The sequence below is a fragment of the Sorex araneus genome, chromosome 2, assembly GCF_027595985.1.
Source record: "Sorex araneus isolate mSorAra2 chromosome 2, mSorAra2.pri, whole genome shotgun sequence".
In the NCBI taxonomy this organism is placed as follows: domain Eukaryota; kingdom Metazoa; phylum Chordata; class Mammalia; order Eulipotyphla; family Soricidae; genus Sorex; species Sorex araneus.
In genome coordinates, this window is record NC_073303.1 from 233,165,067 (window position 1) to 233,180,681 (window position 15,615).

Consider the following 15,615-nt stretch of genomic DNA (forward strand, 5'->3'; position numbering starts at 1 on the left):
GTCACATGGACAGGCGGGAGCTGGCAAAGGACACTGACCTTGAGGTGTTTCCTGGGATTGGCGGTGACCCTGGGGGGAACCCAGGACCGCTGGGCCAGTTGCCTTTGGGTCGGATGTATCAGGAAGGTTATTTTTGGGGAGATGTAGGCGGGGGAGTCCAACGAGGAATCCTCCGGACCTGCGTGAGAGGACCTAAAAGGCGATGCTAGTTTGCTGATCACTGAACATGGGGTTCTGGCGGGAGGCCCGAGACGGGATGCCTAGCCCTGGGTACGATGGGGGGTGCCTTGTATCTGAGAATACCGGCCGCGAACTTGGGTTCGGACGTGTGGCCGCGATGCAAGAGCCACGCTAGGTTGTAAGGAGTCCGTGTAAGGATCCTGAGCCCAGAAACACCGGACGCGGTGTGTTGCGGCTCCGGAAACGCACACGCAGCCCCTTGCGGGAAACGCTCCTCCCCTCCCGGCCTGTAGGCGGCGCCGGGGAGCGCACCGGCCGCCAGCGGGGCCTGCACATACCTGCGGGAACACGTGAGGCGGGGCCGCCTGCCATTGGCTGCCTGGAATAGAGGGCGGCTCCACTGGCCTACCGCGGTGTCCAGCGCCGCCCGGCCCCGCCTACGGAGCACGCGCGTCCGGCCCCGCCCATCTTGGCACTGATCCCCGTCCCTCCGGGAAGTCCGTGTCCTCAAGTGCCCCGGGCCTGACAGCGACACCTCATCCGTCCGTCTGTCGGCTTTCAAAGGCAGGAAGGGCCCCGGGACGCCAGAAAAGGCGGTGAGGGTCTTCTGGCAGGACCCTCGAACCCGTCTCAACGTATTTAGGGCCCGGGACCCTCATCTGCCAGGCACTCCCCTGCAGGCCACGCCCCCGCCCCCTAGCCTTTGTCGGAATCTCGCGCCCCCCCCCACTTTGGGAAAGGGGGGGGCCTTACCCTCTGAGCCAGACACGCCCCCTACCTCTGCGCAGCCATTGGGCACAAGTACCCCCAGGCGCGGGCGTCTGGACCTAGCGCACCCCCTAGTGGCCGTTCCCAGCGGCTCCAGGACCGTGGTGGCTCGGGGTGGGGATCCACTGGGAGGTTCCCGAGCTCCGTGTGGGCGCCCTGCTCTGGGCTCTTCCTGCCTGTAGGACCGAACCGACACGGTACCGATTCCGATTCCGATCTCTCGGGGTTCCCACTGAAGCGGGGTTCAGGATTTTGTCCCGCTGGGCCCTCGCGGGAAGCTGTGCGCATAGCAGGTGGGAAAACCTCTGGACAGGTAGGCTGGGGAGGGGGTCCTCAGCCGGGGCGGGAGGTGGGGGTGTGCGGTGTGTCTCAGAATAAAGTAAAAACGGAAGTGATGTGTTCAATCTTTTTAAAAAAACAAAGAACAATATATGGTTCAATAAATAGAAAAAAAGTTACAAAACCATGGTGATCCTTTGTCCTTAATTACAGAAGAGGGGCGGGGACTTCCTCTCTCTGGGCCCAGGGAATGAAGGGAAGGGAAGGGGGGGACACGCTCCAGGCTGGAGAATTAACAGGCTAAAGGGGTGACGCTGGGCCCAGTGCGGGCTGGGTGGCCAGGCCAGCTGGGAAGGGCCACACCTGGAGCTGGCTGGCCTCACCCTTGCCAGATGGTGGCTTGAGGAGAGGGGTCTGGCTCTGTTGAAGCCCCCCCCACCAGGCTTTTGAGGACAGTGTAAGCGTGACTCGGTGAGGTTCCTGAGTTGCATGTCCAGTGACCAGCAGATGGGGGTGGACAGTTAGTGACCCCCAGCCCACCCCAGGAGCTGGGGGGGGGGTGAGGTATGTGGCTGAGGCCTCAGGCCTCTTCAGATCCTACCTTCAGCGGGAGGAAGTTAGTGGTCCCAGTCGGTAGCCCAGAGGGCGCTCAGGGATGTGCAGGGCCCCTGAGGCAGCTGTGGGGAGGGTGCCAGGGAACGAGGTGTCCTGGCCCAACCCCCTTTAGGCCCCCCACTTCATTGGGTTCCCTGCTGTCCTGGTACATGAACTGCTGGGGCCCACTTTCTGGAAAGTTCCACCTCCCAGCATCCCAGGGCTGTGAATTTGGGCAGGGGGAACTTGCCTACTGCTTGGGGTGTACCCAAGGTGGGGTGTCGGGCAGCGCAAGCGCACCTCTTCTAGGCCCTGGGGTGGCGTATGGCTTCTGATCCTTGCATCTGGCACCTCGGCTGGGCTCGGTGCTGGGGTAGGGTGGGCAAGCCAACCTCGCTCAGTCCCGGCTCCTTCCCTGACTTAATACTGAAATGCCCTGGGGTCTCCGTTGTGGAGACCACCGACACTGCAGAGTGGGTGCCTTGCTGCTAAAGAGGGGGTCCCCGGCCCCCTGCCACCTGCGGCTCAGCCAAACCGCTCCCGCACCAACAGCATCAGCTTCTTCTTCCCCTTGTAGGTCTGTTTCAGATTTTCTAAGAACTGGGCGAACTGGAGGTGGCCGTCGGGCGCCAGCAGGAAGGTGTCTCGGGCTTTGCCCAGGAACTCGATGAAGTCCCCGTAGTGGCGAGGGCTGATGTGCGTCAGGCGTGAGTGGCTGGTGGTGATGTAGGCGGCCACGGCGGCATCCAGTAGCTGGCAGAGTGGTGCCCGGTCCGCACCCAGGGGCTTGGCCGCCCGGCGGGCCCCCAGTGGTCCCAGACCTGGAGCCGACAAGGTCCAGCGGCGCAGAATGTCGGAGAGCATGGGAGCGCAGTGGATGCTCCGCACGATGAGTGGCACGATGGCCGAGAGCTCGTGGCGGCCCAGTGAGTGGCTCAGCGAGCAGGCCCAGAGCACGTCGTTGACAGCCGGGTGGCTGTCCTGGTTAAAGGCAATGCTGAGCTGCGCTAGGGCAAGCGTGGCCAGCTTGTAGGCGCGCAGCGGCAGGCCGCGGTGCTCCATGTAGCGCGCCATGGTGAAGAGGTGCGCATGGCCCAGGCCGCCGGCCGCCGCGTCCAGCACGATCTGGTAGGCCGCCTCGAAGGCCGCGTGGTTCTTCTCGCACAGCGTGAGCGCCGGCAGCGCGCAGTTCTGCGGGTCCTTCATGGCGCACTGCAGGGCCAGTGTGCGCGCGCATGCCCACAGCTCCTCCCGCCGCGGCGCGTCCAGCTGCAGCCGCAGCAGCGTGGCGTGTGTGGTGCCCGTCACCGCCACGATGGTGGCCGCCTCCACCGGGGTGAAGAGGGAATACCAGTTCTGCATGATGTTCATCAGGGCGGACTGGCCTGCAGCGGGGAAAGAGGGTGGTGGGACTAAACATGACCACTTCCCACTGGCCCAAAGCCTCGCCCCCACAAAACCCCAGCAGCATCAGCCTAGGCTGAAGTCACATCCCTACAGGCCTGGTCTGAAACCCCGCCCCATCAGCCCCGCCCCCAGCCAGGGCTGGTCACACCCCTACCAGCCTGGACTGAAGCCCCGCCCCATCAGCTTGAGCCCTGGCCTGAAGCCCCGCCCACAAGCCTGCTCTGAAGTCACGCCCTGTCCAAGTCCCACCAAGGCAGACTATCCTTGATGGCGATCAATGCCCCTTCCCAGGAGTACTTATGCCAGCCAAGCCTCCAGGCCTTTGTTCCAGCTTGGCCCCTCCCCAGACACACTCCTGGCCTGGCCATGAGAGCGAAACAAAGCTGGCGTCCAATCTCTGTTCACACGGCCCGGGGCACGTCTCACCGATCTCCGTGGCGCAGCTGACCAGCCAGCGCACCATCTCCCTGCGCCGCCAGCTCATGGTGCTCAGCGTCAGTCGCATCACCTGCGGGGGAGTGCGGGAACGTGGGGTCAGCCAGAGTCAGGACCATCCCTGCGAGCCCCGCCTCTGCCTTCACACACACTCTGACCTGCATGCCCAGCTCCAAGGCGATGCCCAGCAGCGTGGTGTCCGGAGGCGCGCTGGCCGGGGTTGCCGTCTTGCACGCGTCCTGCGCCAGCTTGAATAGCAGGGCGGGCGAGTGGATATTCTGCTGGATGGAGCCCAGGACCGCATGCAGCCACTTGGGGTCTCCTGGGCGGGGAAGGGGTAGAGAGCTCAGTTGGTCCCTGAGCCGGACACATTCGCCCAGATTCCTCCATGGAGAGATATGTATGCCACCTGCAGCGGCTCTATGACAATCCAAGCCACCCTGGGACCCCCTTCCTCCCTCGGCGCCCTCGTTCTGATAATGGCAGGGTTCAAGCCCCTTCCCAGGGGGTGATGGCCAACTGGTTTCCCTTAGACTGGTGATCTAGGAAAGGGTCGCCCGACAGACCCATGGCGTGGGGCAGCCTCACCCTTGGCTGCTGTCAGCATGGCAGAGGCCAGCTCACACTGGCGCGTCTCCAGGTGGCCCAGGATGAACCAACGGGGGAAGCGGTTGCTCATGATGGAGTCCAGTGGGTTGGGTGGGGGCTCTCCCGCGGGAAACGCTGTCTCCAGGACAGGCAGCCTGCCGTGGGCAAGAGACAAGATCGATGGCACTTGATGCGGGGGCTCTCCAATCCCTCCTGGGGAAAGAGGCCAGAGACCACACCCCACCCCAAATCAGCAAGGCCCTGGCCCCCCAGAGAGATGGACGCGATGTCAGAGAGGGTTGGCTAGGCACTGTCATTGCCCTGACAGGGGGGTGGTTCAGTGAAACGTCACTCGAGGGCCAGAGAGATAGCACAGGGGTAAGGAACTTGCCTTGTCCATGGCCCACCCAGGTTCGACGCCCCCCTTCACCCTGCACTGCATACAACCAAGTTTGAGGCACATTCATGTGTGACCCTGGGGACAAACCACTGGCTGATAGCACAATTTTAAGAGTGTGAAGGCCCAGAGAGATAGAACTGTGGGGAGGGTGCTTGCCTTGCACATGGCTGACCTGGGTTTGATGTGCACTGCATAGTATACCCCAAGCACTGCCAGGAGTGAGTTCTGAGCATGGAGTCAGGAGTAAGCCCCGAGCACCGCCGGGTGAGACTCCAAAACCAGACCCAACAAAAAAAGCGAAGTGTGTGAGACCCCTGAGATCCCTGGTCAGCAAAACAGCCAAGAAAAGCCAAAAGAAAATTAGAATGATCTATGACTTAAAACACAAACTTAATAAACAAGCATGGCTATGTGCCATTAAAATAATTTGGTCTGATTTTGGCCCAGAATTGCTCCGGGCATGGTACTCAGTGGACCAGCCCGTGCCAGGCTCAAACGCAGGCTTCCCAAAACAACAATTTCTGCACCGAGATCTGCATTTCCTTTTCCTGTCTCACAGACTATTCCCATGATTTCTTTTCTTTTCTTTTTTTTTTTTTAACCAGTAGAAAATGCAAAAACCATTCTGAACTCATGGACCATAGAAAAGAAAAAAGAGATGGTGATATGATCTATGATAATTCAATAGGAACTAGGGGAAAAAAACACCCACGCAGGGGCTGTCATATGCTGACTGCAAAAAGAAAAAGTTTTGCACATAGAAGTTTATTCTGTCTGCATTGTGACACTAAAAGTGTGACTCCCAAAAAAACTCCCTGATGTAAACAGAGGCTCTAGAGATAACACAGAACAGCCTGCCCTGCAGGGGCCAATCCTGGGATGGTCCCTGGAGCCCTGCTGGGAGCCAACTGCCAAGCACAGAAGTGGAAGCAGCAGCCTGTGAGAAGAGCCAGATGTGGCTCCAAACCTCCACCCCTAATAAAACAAAGTGGTCATCTACGGGGCCAGAAATATTGCTCAAGGGGTAAAGTGCTTTGCAGGCCAGGAGCCCCAGATTCAATTCCTAGTACCGCATGGTCCCCTGAGCGCTGGTGCGTGACCTCCAAGCACAACGGGATTTAAAAAAAAAAAAAAAAAAAGCAAAAGCAAAGAAATGGAGGTAGTTCAAAGGAGACCCTGGGTTTGATCTTTGGCACCACCGGAGTCCACCCGGTACTGCTGATACAGCCCTGGAGGTTGGTCCTTCAGCCGCACCCCTGAGGCTGTTGGTGGCAGTGCCTATTTTTTGGCTTTGTTTTGTTTTTTTGTTTTTGGGTCACACCCAGCGATGCACAGGGTTAAGTTACTCCTGGCTCATGCACTCAGGAATTACTCCTGGCAGTGCTCAGGGGACCCTATGGGATGCTAGGAATTGAACCCGGGTCGGCCACATGCAAGGCAAAAACCCTACCCAATGTGCTATCACTACAGCCTCCAATCTCTTACTTTTTTTTTGCTTTTTGGGTCACACCCAGCGATGCTCAGGGGTTACTCCTGGCTTTTGCACTCAGGAATTACTCCTGGCAGTGCTTGGGGGACCATATGGGATGCCGGGGATTGAACCCGGGTCAGCCGCGTGCAAGGCAAACGCCCTACCCGCTGTGCTATCGCTCCGGCCCCCCAATCTCTATCTTTAAATAGAAAGAAATCGATAAAATTGAAGGCCTCGGGGGATGTTTGGGCTGGGAAGCTACCTAGCAAAGAACTCTGAATTCTGTGTCATGAGGGTATTTCTCAAATTCAAAGTGAACCAACACATTTCTATTTGATCAAGGCACCAGGCACGCGGCCTGGCTGGACGGTTCAGCCTAGGGGATGGGGTTTGGGGAGTGTCCCCCAGTACTCCCAGTGCTCACCTCATGGCCCGTAGTGCGAGGCGGTAGGCCAGGTCTGGGTCGTGTGGCAGCAGGGCAGTGAACAGGTAGCGGGCGCAGGTGTGCATGGGCACGCTCTCCTGGAACAGCACCTCCCCGAAGCCGCTGAACGGACCCCCTGCAGGGCAGCTGAGCTGAGCCCCGGGGTGAGCTCCCTTCTTGCCCTCCCCAGATCCCCCAACCTCAGGCTGGGTGGATGGGTAGTGGGAAGATCCTCGGGCTAAGTGCAGACACTAAGACACTGCCCAGCCAGAGACTGGGATCTGGGTTCGGCTGCAGAAAGACGACTGGACGGGGGAGGCAGGACCAAGAGAGCTCCCGCCCTGCTGTAGGGGGCAGGGCCTCACCAGGGGCAGAGCCAATGAAATTCAGTATGTGCCAGAGACTCTGCTGATTGGCTCGAAGGCAGGGCGGGGGTCTCATCATGGAAGCAGTTATTGGTTACCAGCACATACAGGGAGCAGGGGCCTCCTGGGACTGGCACTTCCTTGCCTCAGGGGGCAGTGGGGGGGGGGATGGCAAGGCGGGTTGGTAAGGGAGGGGGGGTCCTCACCTTCCAGCAGCAGCCCGGCCTGCTTACGCAGCACCTGTACCAGCCGCTCATCCAGCTCCAGTTCCTCCAGCAGAGCCAGCAGCTGCTCCTCATTACGGACAACTTTGTCCTGGGCATACAGGCCATCGGGCAGGGCCCGCTGCTGCCCCAGCCCCAGGAGCGCCACTTCCAGAGCCAGCGCCAAGTAGGACTCGTTGGGGTTCCCGGGGACTGGCACGTGCTGGTAAGACACCTTCCGCTTCTCGGGACCTGCATCTGTGCGAGACAAGCACGATGGATCCTGGGGCTGGGCGCGCTCTGGCGAGCAGGGGGCATGGAGAGATGTGGCCTGCCTCCCAGGCTGGCCCCTCGGCGCAGTACCTGGGTACAGGGCGAGGTTCTCCTCCTCCAGGCGGCAGGCTTCCAGGAGTGCCTTGCAGAGGCAGCCAATGGGGTCTAGAGGGTGGCCCACCCAGCCCTCTGTGTTGGTGATACTGGTGGAACCTTTTTGCAGCAGTTCTGCAGGGCCGAAGGGGGGGCACGATGAGTCAGTACCCACCCACCCACCTGCCCCAGCCTGAGTGGGGCTTCCTTGCCCTGAATCCCCAGCCCCACTACCTCACAGAACAGTAGCCAAGTCTGGGGCCTGGTCAGAAGCCATCTGGCAGGATAAGACCCCCCCTTCCCAAACAGGGTCCTTATCGCCCCCACATCCCTCCAGAAGCCCTGGGGGTGCAGCCACACATTCCAGCTCTCATTCTCCAGTGCCCGCCCACAAGCCCCACTCAGGTTCTGGGCTCTGGGCCTCTCGGCCATGCTATTCCCTCACCTCGGCCATGGTTTCTCCCTCCCCTTCTCCTCCATCCAAAGGTGCCAACCATGCTCTTGCCTGGTCCAGGTTGCATCAGAGCTCTACACTGTCCACGCCCACTCCCCCCAGCCTCTAAGTCCAGGCCCCTGGGGCACAACTGGCGGGCTGCCCTGGCCATCCTCGCAGTCAGTTTTTTTGGAATATGGAACTGATGGGTTTTAGCGTTGGTTTGGGTGGTTGTTCTCAGTGCTGGGGGAAGGTGTTGAACCATGCAGAAATCACTCCCGGAGTCCAACTTGCAGCCTTAGAGCTGTCTCCCCGGCCTGAAAACGTACTGAATCCTTCATGAGGCAACTCAGCAACTTCCAGCTTCTCTACAGAAATCTGGGGCCCGGGGTTTCTACATGGGGTCCAGGAGCTCCACGTGTGTGTGAGGGAGCTTTGCCCACCCGGGCTATCCCTCCTGTGGACCTTCCAAGGGCTCTGTGCACCAGTCACCCTCACTGGACACTCCTTTCAGTTTTGGGGGGACCTCAGAACAGTTCTATTTTCCTGAGGAGGTCTCGGGGCGCCCTTTGCCATGGCTCCCCTAGAAACTGGAAGGTGTGTCCGCAGCACCAGTGTGCTGGGCAGGTGCCCACCTTTTTTCTGCTGCTTGTAGCTGTCCAGTTGGTGGCGCCGCTGCAGCCGCAGTGTGTTGATGACGGCGCTGGCCAGCCGCAGGGCCTGACGAGGGTACCCGTGGGCACGCAGCGTGTCCACCCGGGCACAGGCAGTGGGGAAGGGCTCTCCAAGCCAGAGGGGGCGGCCCTGGGGGTCGAAGGTGGGCTTGTCACCGCCCACACTGCCTGTGAGGCTGGGGCTGCAGTAGTCGCTGGCCAGGATCCTTTGCAGGTGGGCATCCCTCCAGTGCAGCGCCCCCGCCTGCAGGGCGCGGCCGAACACAGTGTGCCGCGGGCTTGAGTCCGGGGCCTCCTCATCCTCCGTCTCTGGGTCTGTCGGGAGTCGCCATGGAGTGAGGGGGGCACTGACAATGGCCAGGGCCGACCTCACAGTTTAGGGTGGCAGCGATTGCGGCTGCGACCCTGGAGTGCTCCTGGGGCCTGTGGGCGTGGGAGCCTGTGTTGTGAGCACAAATGCGCATGCGCAGCCCACCTAGGAGAAAGTTTTAAATTTCCCTATCCCGCCCCTGCTGCTGCCCACCCTGGCATGGACACTGCCTTTTTTTTTTTTTAATAGATGTTTCCTGGGATATCTTTATTTATTTATATATTGCTTTTGGGGTCACACCTGGCGATGCTCAGGGGTTACTCCTGGCTCTGCACTCAGGAATTACTCCTGGTGGTGCTCTGGAACCATATGGGATGCTGAGAATCGAACCTGGGTCGCCGCGTGCAAGGCAACGCCCTACCCACTGTGCCATCGCTCCAGCCCACATGGGCACTGCCTCTTAACAGGGAGCGTGCCCCATGCCACTTTCCTCTTTTCCGGGGTCTCTCCCTGAGCATGAGGTGGTGTGGGGTGAGGGTGGGGTCAGGGCTGGGGGGGGAGGGCCCCCTCCTACCTGCAGGGGGTTGCAGACGGGGCCCGTCGAAGGAGTAGTTCCCCTCTTCCAGCGGGCACACATCCAGCTTGTTCCACTTGCTGAGAAGCTGCAACCAGCTTGCCCGCTCCTCCGGCTTGCAGTGCGGGCTGAGGACCACGCACACCCACAGGGCCCCTGGGGGAAGGAGCGTGTGAGCACGGACGGTCCCCGCTATACCTGCCGGCCGTGGGGCTGCCCTTCCTCCCCCGCTGCAGCTGTCCCACAGCACTGCCTACAGAAAGCCAAGCCTGTCCTGCGAGCGCAAGTTTTCCCCAGGGGAAAGAAATCTAAAGGAGAATATTCCGTTCCATGACAGCTGCAGGGGGGGGGGGGTTCAAATCAGGCGTAGGGGAGATCAGGTGGTTTAGGGGCCCACATGCTGCCGGTCCATTCTGAGCCTCACCCAGCTCGTCCCACAGCTGCCGGCATTTGTCCGTCATGCCCGCGCCCTGCTGCCGCCACAGGGCCAGGCGAGGGTCCTGCAGGAACTGCTCGGTCATGAGGATCAGCATGCGCGCCCCGTTGGAGTCCCGCATCCTCAGCATTTCTCGCACCTGTGAGGGGAGTGGAGGGGTGAGCCAGGATGGGGCCGACATACGTGTCCCCCCGCCCCCCCGCCCCTGCAGCACCTTGGAGAACATAGAGCGCAGCTGCTGGCTGGCGCCGTAGTAGCCGCCATTGGACAGCAGCTGCTTCACCTGCTCCTGGATCTGCTCCTCGTCCAAATGCCAGCAGTTGGCATCTTCGATGCCCGCGCCTGCCGTGGGGTCGGGGGCGCCTGTGGGCAAGGAGAACGGGCTGGGAAGAAGGGGACATGTAACCCTGCCCTGGCCAGTCCTCAAAGTCATGTGACCCACCTATATGTTCCAAACATCCATTGGCCTTTCATCCACCTACCTACAGATGGGTGTCCAGACGCCACCCATCATCCCTCCACCCACCATCTTGTTGCCTGCCCACCAGCGCCCAGCACCAGCAGCTCATCGCTGACGGACCCGTCACTGCGGCTGAAACACCACCTACTCGGGTGCCTGTGCGTGCACCCCCACACGCAGCTGCAGAATCTCCCACAAAAGCATCAGCCAGTGACCCTATCCACCCACACATCCCGAGCCCTCAGCAAACCACCAAACCTCACGAGTTCTGCCCTGCCCACGCCCGTGGCCCGGGCCTCCCCACCTCTCCATGACTCCCACGTCATCCATGTCAAACACTCTGGCCTCTTTGTCCACTGAACCCCCTACGGCTGTGCTAGTGAACAAGCAGTGAACCCCAACTCTCATTCTTGCCCCATCCAGGCACCTCCCCAAACACCCACACACCTACAGTACATCCACTCATTTTTTTTAAGAAGTGGGGAACACCCACCCACTTCTTTTTGTTTGTTTATTTTGGGGGCCACACTGGGCGGTGCTCAGGGGTGATTTCTCACCAGGTTCAGGGAACCCTACAGGGTGCCGGGGATTGAACCCAGGTAGGCCACGTGCAAGACAAGCCCCTCCCCACTGTGCTGTTGTTCTGACCCCCACACCCATTCTCTTAATCCCGTATGTCTGTATGGACAAACCTTTCACGCACCTGTTTATTCACAGTCCCCACCCCCCTATTCCTGCTTCACCAGCCAATTAAAGCCCCTCCTACTGCCAGTGACCAACTCCTTATTCATCCCCCTCCACCATCATCCATCCACTCCCCACATTCATCCTGCCCCATCATCGGTCCACGCAAAACTTACACCATCAACACGCACTCAGCCCCTCCCGCAATTAGCTGGGCCTCCACCCGCTCCTCCCCCAGCCCCGGCTGCCCGACTGTCCCCAGGGCGACCCTGACCGTGCACCAGGTTGATCTCGGAGCCGAGCAGGAGGATCTCGTCGGCCAGGCGCTGGGCGGTGGGCAGCACCTCAGTGTGGTGGGCGCTGATGAGATATTGCACAAACTTCTGCAGCTGGTCCCGGTTCATCTGCGACAGCGTCTCGGAGATGGGCAGCCGCAGCGCCACCTGGTGGGCATGGCGGATGCGGTAGAGCGACAGAGCCACCACGTGCGCACAGTAGAAGAGGTCTCGATTGTCACAGCCGCAGCTCACGGATGTGATCTTGCAGCGGTCGAAGCTGATGGACACGTGGTAGAGACGCTCGGGCTCCCCAGGAGCCCCTGGCTCCTGGACATTTCCGCTCAGGTGGAACCCTAAGATGAGAGCCCAAAGGTCTAGCGGCTGCCGCCACCCCGCCCACCGAGTCTTCCCCTGGCGCCCCAGTCCGCACATCTGGGGAGTGGGCAGACACAGAGGCACCCCGCAGTCTCAGCTGTAAGGCCGAAAGCAATGAATGTTTCACACAAGGTGTCCCACGGAAACGCAGGTGGAGACTCCCAGGCCTGGTTCCTAGGATGGCACCCAGCTCTGGGGCCCCAGGCCACCCCCCCCCCCCCCCGGGAAGACTGTGGCATGGCTGGGGTAAGGAGTGCTGGGGGCGTCTGGGGGGCAGGTCATTCCACCAGCCCTGCCCCTCCCTGTCCTGAGGAGCCAGGCGGGCTCATCCAACTGGTTCGGTGGCTCAGGCCCCGGCTGGCCCCGGCTGCGTCATGCAGGCAGCCGGCGGCTTCCTCATACCGCCCGGAGGTGGCCAAGCTGGGACCAGCCACCCGGCTGGGGCCTCCAGGTGGCCCGAGTTCAGGGAGGGTGATGCTGTCCAGGCCTGCCACCGGCGGGGAGGCCCACTCCCCATGGGCCAAGCACCTATAGCCCCTGCCCCTCTCACAAGGCCCTTCTGACTCACTCCCGCAGCCTGAGGTCTGAGACCCTTCTCCTCCTCTTCCCCGCTGGCCCCCTCCCGCCCCCAACTCCCACCCCAGGCACTGCAGCTGCTTCCTGACCTTCTCGGCTTTCCTGCTGAGGCCCAGAACCATCTACCTGTTTACTGCTGCCCGCTCTCCAGCTCTTGCCCGGGTGCCCCCCGCCCCCCCAGGCTAAATGACCTTAGACTCTCCCTCCTCCTCGGCCAGAATATTCCTCAGCTCTCACTCAACACACCAGATCCACATACCCGAGTCTGCCTGAGGTCTACACCCTGGATCCACTTCCCCGAGTCCAGTTCTGCGCTCTGTTGCCACGTGTCTAGGACCTTCTACTCTAATGTCTGACGAAGTGGAAATCCTCATCCCCCCTCAAGCCCCGCCCGTGCACCCTCTCAGCCCCTGATCCTGGACCCCAGGGTCACTGGCTGCCTTCCAGCATCCCGTCTGACCTCACATCACCCCCCCGGGATCCAGACGTCCCCACACCTCCGCCCCTGAGCTTGAGCTTCTGGCCCTGGTCTCCCCAGACATGCTCTGGGCCCCCGATCTGGGCTCCATACTCTTGGGTGCCAGTGAGGCTGGAGCCCCAGGTCAACCCCAGCACTGTGCCCCACAGCCTTCTCTCTCCCACCTGCAGCGGCCCCAGCGCCAGCTGCCCGAGGTCAGTGCCCACTCCGGTCAGGGTCCCCCAGCTGGCCGGGGACGGGGCGAGTTCTCACCCACTTGCAGCACCCGGTCCACCGCCCCGCTCTGCAGCAGCTGCAGCCCTCGGGTGAAGGGCACACGGGCATCGTGCTCGCTGTCCGGGGCCTGGCAGCCCAGGGATGAGTACATGCAGATCTCACGCTCGCTGCGGGGGAAGGACCAGAACACGATGCGCTTCTGGACGGGCTCCGGCACGCGCAAGAACCGCTCCTCCACCTGAGCAAGGGGAGCACTGGGTCAGGGGGCCCCGGCAGGAGGCGGGCGAGGAGGGTGTCAAGGCACCCCCACTGCCCTTACATCCCCCAGTGAGGGATCCAGAACTTTCTGCCACTTCCCTCCTGGAAGGTTCCATCCCAGGGGCTCGCCCAGGCTGAGGCAAAATGTTGAAGAAAGTAATAAAATCAAAGATGGAGACTTTCTCAGGCTGGTTCGTGTGTGTGTGGCTTTCTCTTGGTTTAGGGGCCACCCCCGCCCAGCAGTACTCAGGGCTGGACTCCTGGCTCTGTGCTCAGGGATCGCTTCTGGCAGGACTGGATGGGGGACCCCGTGGTGTGTGTGGGATGCCCGGGATCGAATCCAGATTAACCCTGTGCAAGGCAAATGCCCTACCCGCTGTACTGTCGTTCAGGTCCCCATCCTGTCATTCGCTTTGTTTTGGCAGAGAAGGGGGCACTCCCGGTGATGCTTAGGGGTTACTTCTGTCTCTGAACTCAAGGTTCACCTGTGGCTCGGGCAACCATATCGGATGCTGGAGATCGAACCCAGGTCAGCCTCGCGAAATGCAAGTGCCATCCCCGCGGCCCTACCGCTCTAGCGCCCCTTCTTGCAGAAGCCACTCAGGTCTCCGCTGATATACTAAGGGTCAGTGCTGGGGAGTCCACCTTGGTTCCCCTGGCAGGCTTCCCTTCCATGCCCCGGCACCTAGAAGGGCTCCCAAGGAGGGAGGGAGGGGTGTGTAGTTCCCCCCATCCCCAGGGCTCTGGGCGCTGAGCGGAGCTGGTTGAGCCTGCTGTTCCAACCCCAGCTTCTCCTCCTGGGCTGGGTGACCCTAGGCGAGTTTCTCAACTTCTCTGTGCCCCAGTTTCCTCTGCGCGCGAGGGAGTCAGGGCAGAGGCACCTGGTGTGTTGGTGGGGCAGGGGCAGCAGGAGCAAGTGGCCCAGGCTTTCCGGGGTCAGTGACTAAAGAGATGACTAAAGAGGGGTTTTCTGGGCTGTGAATCAGAGCCTGCCCCATGCGCCCTAACAACGGTGGAACCGGGGCGAAACCCCAGGGTCAGCCCGGGCCCAGCAGACAGGACCCAGACAGAGTTGGGGGGCACTGCAGGCTGGACAGAGTCTGGGTCTCACTCTGGCTCTAAAGGGAGACTTCAGGACCTCAGGCCTGGGCACCAAGCAGTCCCCCAAGTCAGAGGTGGAGCTTCGGGTGCACCTGTCTGGGTACCCAGACAGTCATACTCAGGTCCTGCCCCCAGCGGTGGGGCCCGGGAGGGCTGTCGAGTGCAGGACCGGGACCCAGGGAGTAAGGTCCTCCGGGAGGAAGGGGAGAGGAGCCCCAGAGATTCTGTGGGGTCTTTTGGCTAGCGGGAGCCAGCTGGGAGGTTGTGAGGCTCTGACCTGTCAAAATAGGGGAGTCCTCGGCTGGAGGCGGGTGCAGGACCGTGGTGGGGCGGGGATTGGGGCACAGACTTCTCTAAGAAATGGGATTTGGGGAAACCCGGAGGAGTTGGAGAGAGGATAGAACTGGAGCACCCCAACTACCGTCTGAAGAGGAAGTGGGAGACCCCGTGTTGTGGAAGCCTGGGGCAGGAGAAGGAAGCGTCGGGTCTGGGATCCGGGGCGACGGCCCGTGGATGGCGCAGAAGGGGCCGGGGAGTGGGTCCCTGGGTCTGAAGGGGTGAAGTGGGAGGCGGAGGGCTGGGTTAGGGTCCTCGGAGAGGACCTGGGTGGGCAGTGTCTTCAAGGGGACAAGTCCGAGGGCCGGGCCTGGGCAGGGGCTGGGGTGCGCCCGTCCCCCCACCCCCAGTCACCTGCTCGAAGGCCCAGCTCTCGGCTACTCGCTTGGCGCAGAGGTCCAGCAGCGGCTCGGGCCGGCCCCAGGCGCGCACGGCCCCGGCCCAGCTCTCGCGCTCGTCGCGGCCGGCGGGGCACAGCCGGCTCCGTTTGGCCTCGGGGGCGTCCATCGCCGGGCCGGGGCCGGGGGCGGGGCGGGGCCTCCGGAAGGGTGGTCGGTCCGATGCTCGCTCCTCCTTAGCGGCTCCGGCACCTCCTGACCGTCCTCCCGTCCTTCTCTCGCGCTCGAGACCCCCACCGCACCCACCCCCGCCCCGCGCCGGGACGGCCGGGTGATGCGGCCCCTTTAAGACTCTTCACAACAATGAAGCAGCCTCGGACGCCGCTTTATCCTCCGCCGTCGTCCCGCCCCTCCCCCTTCCCCATTGGCCCCCCCTTTGGCCTCCGAGGCCCTCTTCCACTATTGGCTGCGCCGCCGAACCAGTCTCTAAGACTTCACGGCTCATTCGTAAGGGAAACTGCCAATCTTTCTGATTGGGGCCAATCAGAGCACTCAGCGACAGCCACTGTCCATCACGGGGAGCCAGCGACCAATCACAGGGGGAGGAG

At 61.6% G+C, this 15,615-nt stretch overlaps 1 protein-coding gene across 1 annotated transcript; it reads right to left on the reverse strand.

Annotated features, from left to right (window-relative positions):
- Window positions 1-1,340: 1,340 nt before the first annotated feature.
- On the reverse strand, window positions 1,341-15,398 carry ZSWIM4 (zinc finger SWIM-type containing 4). Its single transcript, XM_055129056.1, has 14 exons — window positions 15,024-15,398; window positions 13,011-13,212; window positions 11,326-11,682; window positions 10,122-10,270; window positions 9,896-10,046; window positions 9,472-9,627; window positions 8,549-8,902; window positions 7,478-7,615; window positions 7,118-7,372; window positions 6,547-6,682; window positions 4,252-4,406; window positions 3,822-3,985; window positions 3,655-3,736; window positions 1,341-3,206 (listed from the first exon to the last, which is right to left on the reverse strand). Exons 1-14 carry the CDS (start codon window positions 15,174-15,176, stop codon window positions 2,347-2,349), a joined length of 3,312 nt encoding a protein of 1,103 aa, XP_054985031.1. The 5' UTR covers window positions 15,177-15,398; the 3' UTR covers window positions 1,341-2,346.
- Between the last annotated feature and the right edge of the window lie 217 nt (window positions 15,399-15,615).

Excerpts from the sequence above, each read along its gene's own strand:
- ZSWIM4 (XM_055129056.1), bottom strand. The coding sequence starts at position 15,176 with ATGGACGCCCCCGAGGCCAAACGGAGCCGGCTGTGCCCCGCCGGCCGC. Across the intron at positions 11,683-13,010 it reads GGACCGGGTGCTGCAAGTGG|GGTTCCACCTGAGCGGAAAT; the intron begins GTGAGAACTCGC and ends CTCTCATCTTAG. Across the intron at positions 4,407-6,546 it reads CTCGCACTACGGGCCATGAG|GCTGCCTGTCCTGGAGACAG; the intron begins GTGAGCACTGGG and ends TGCCCACGGCAG.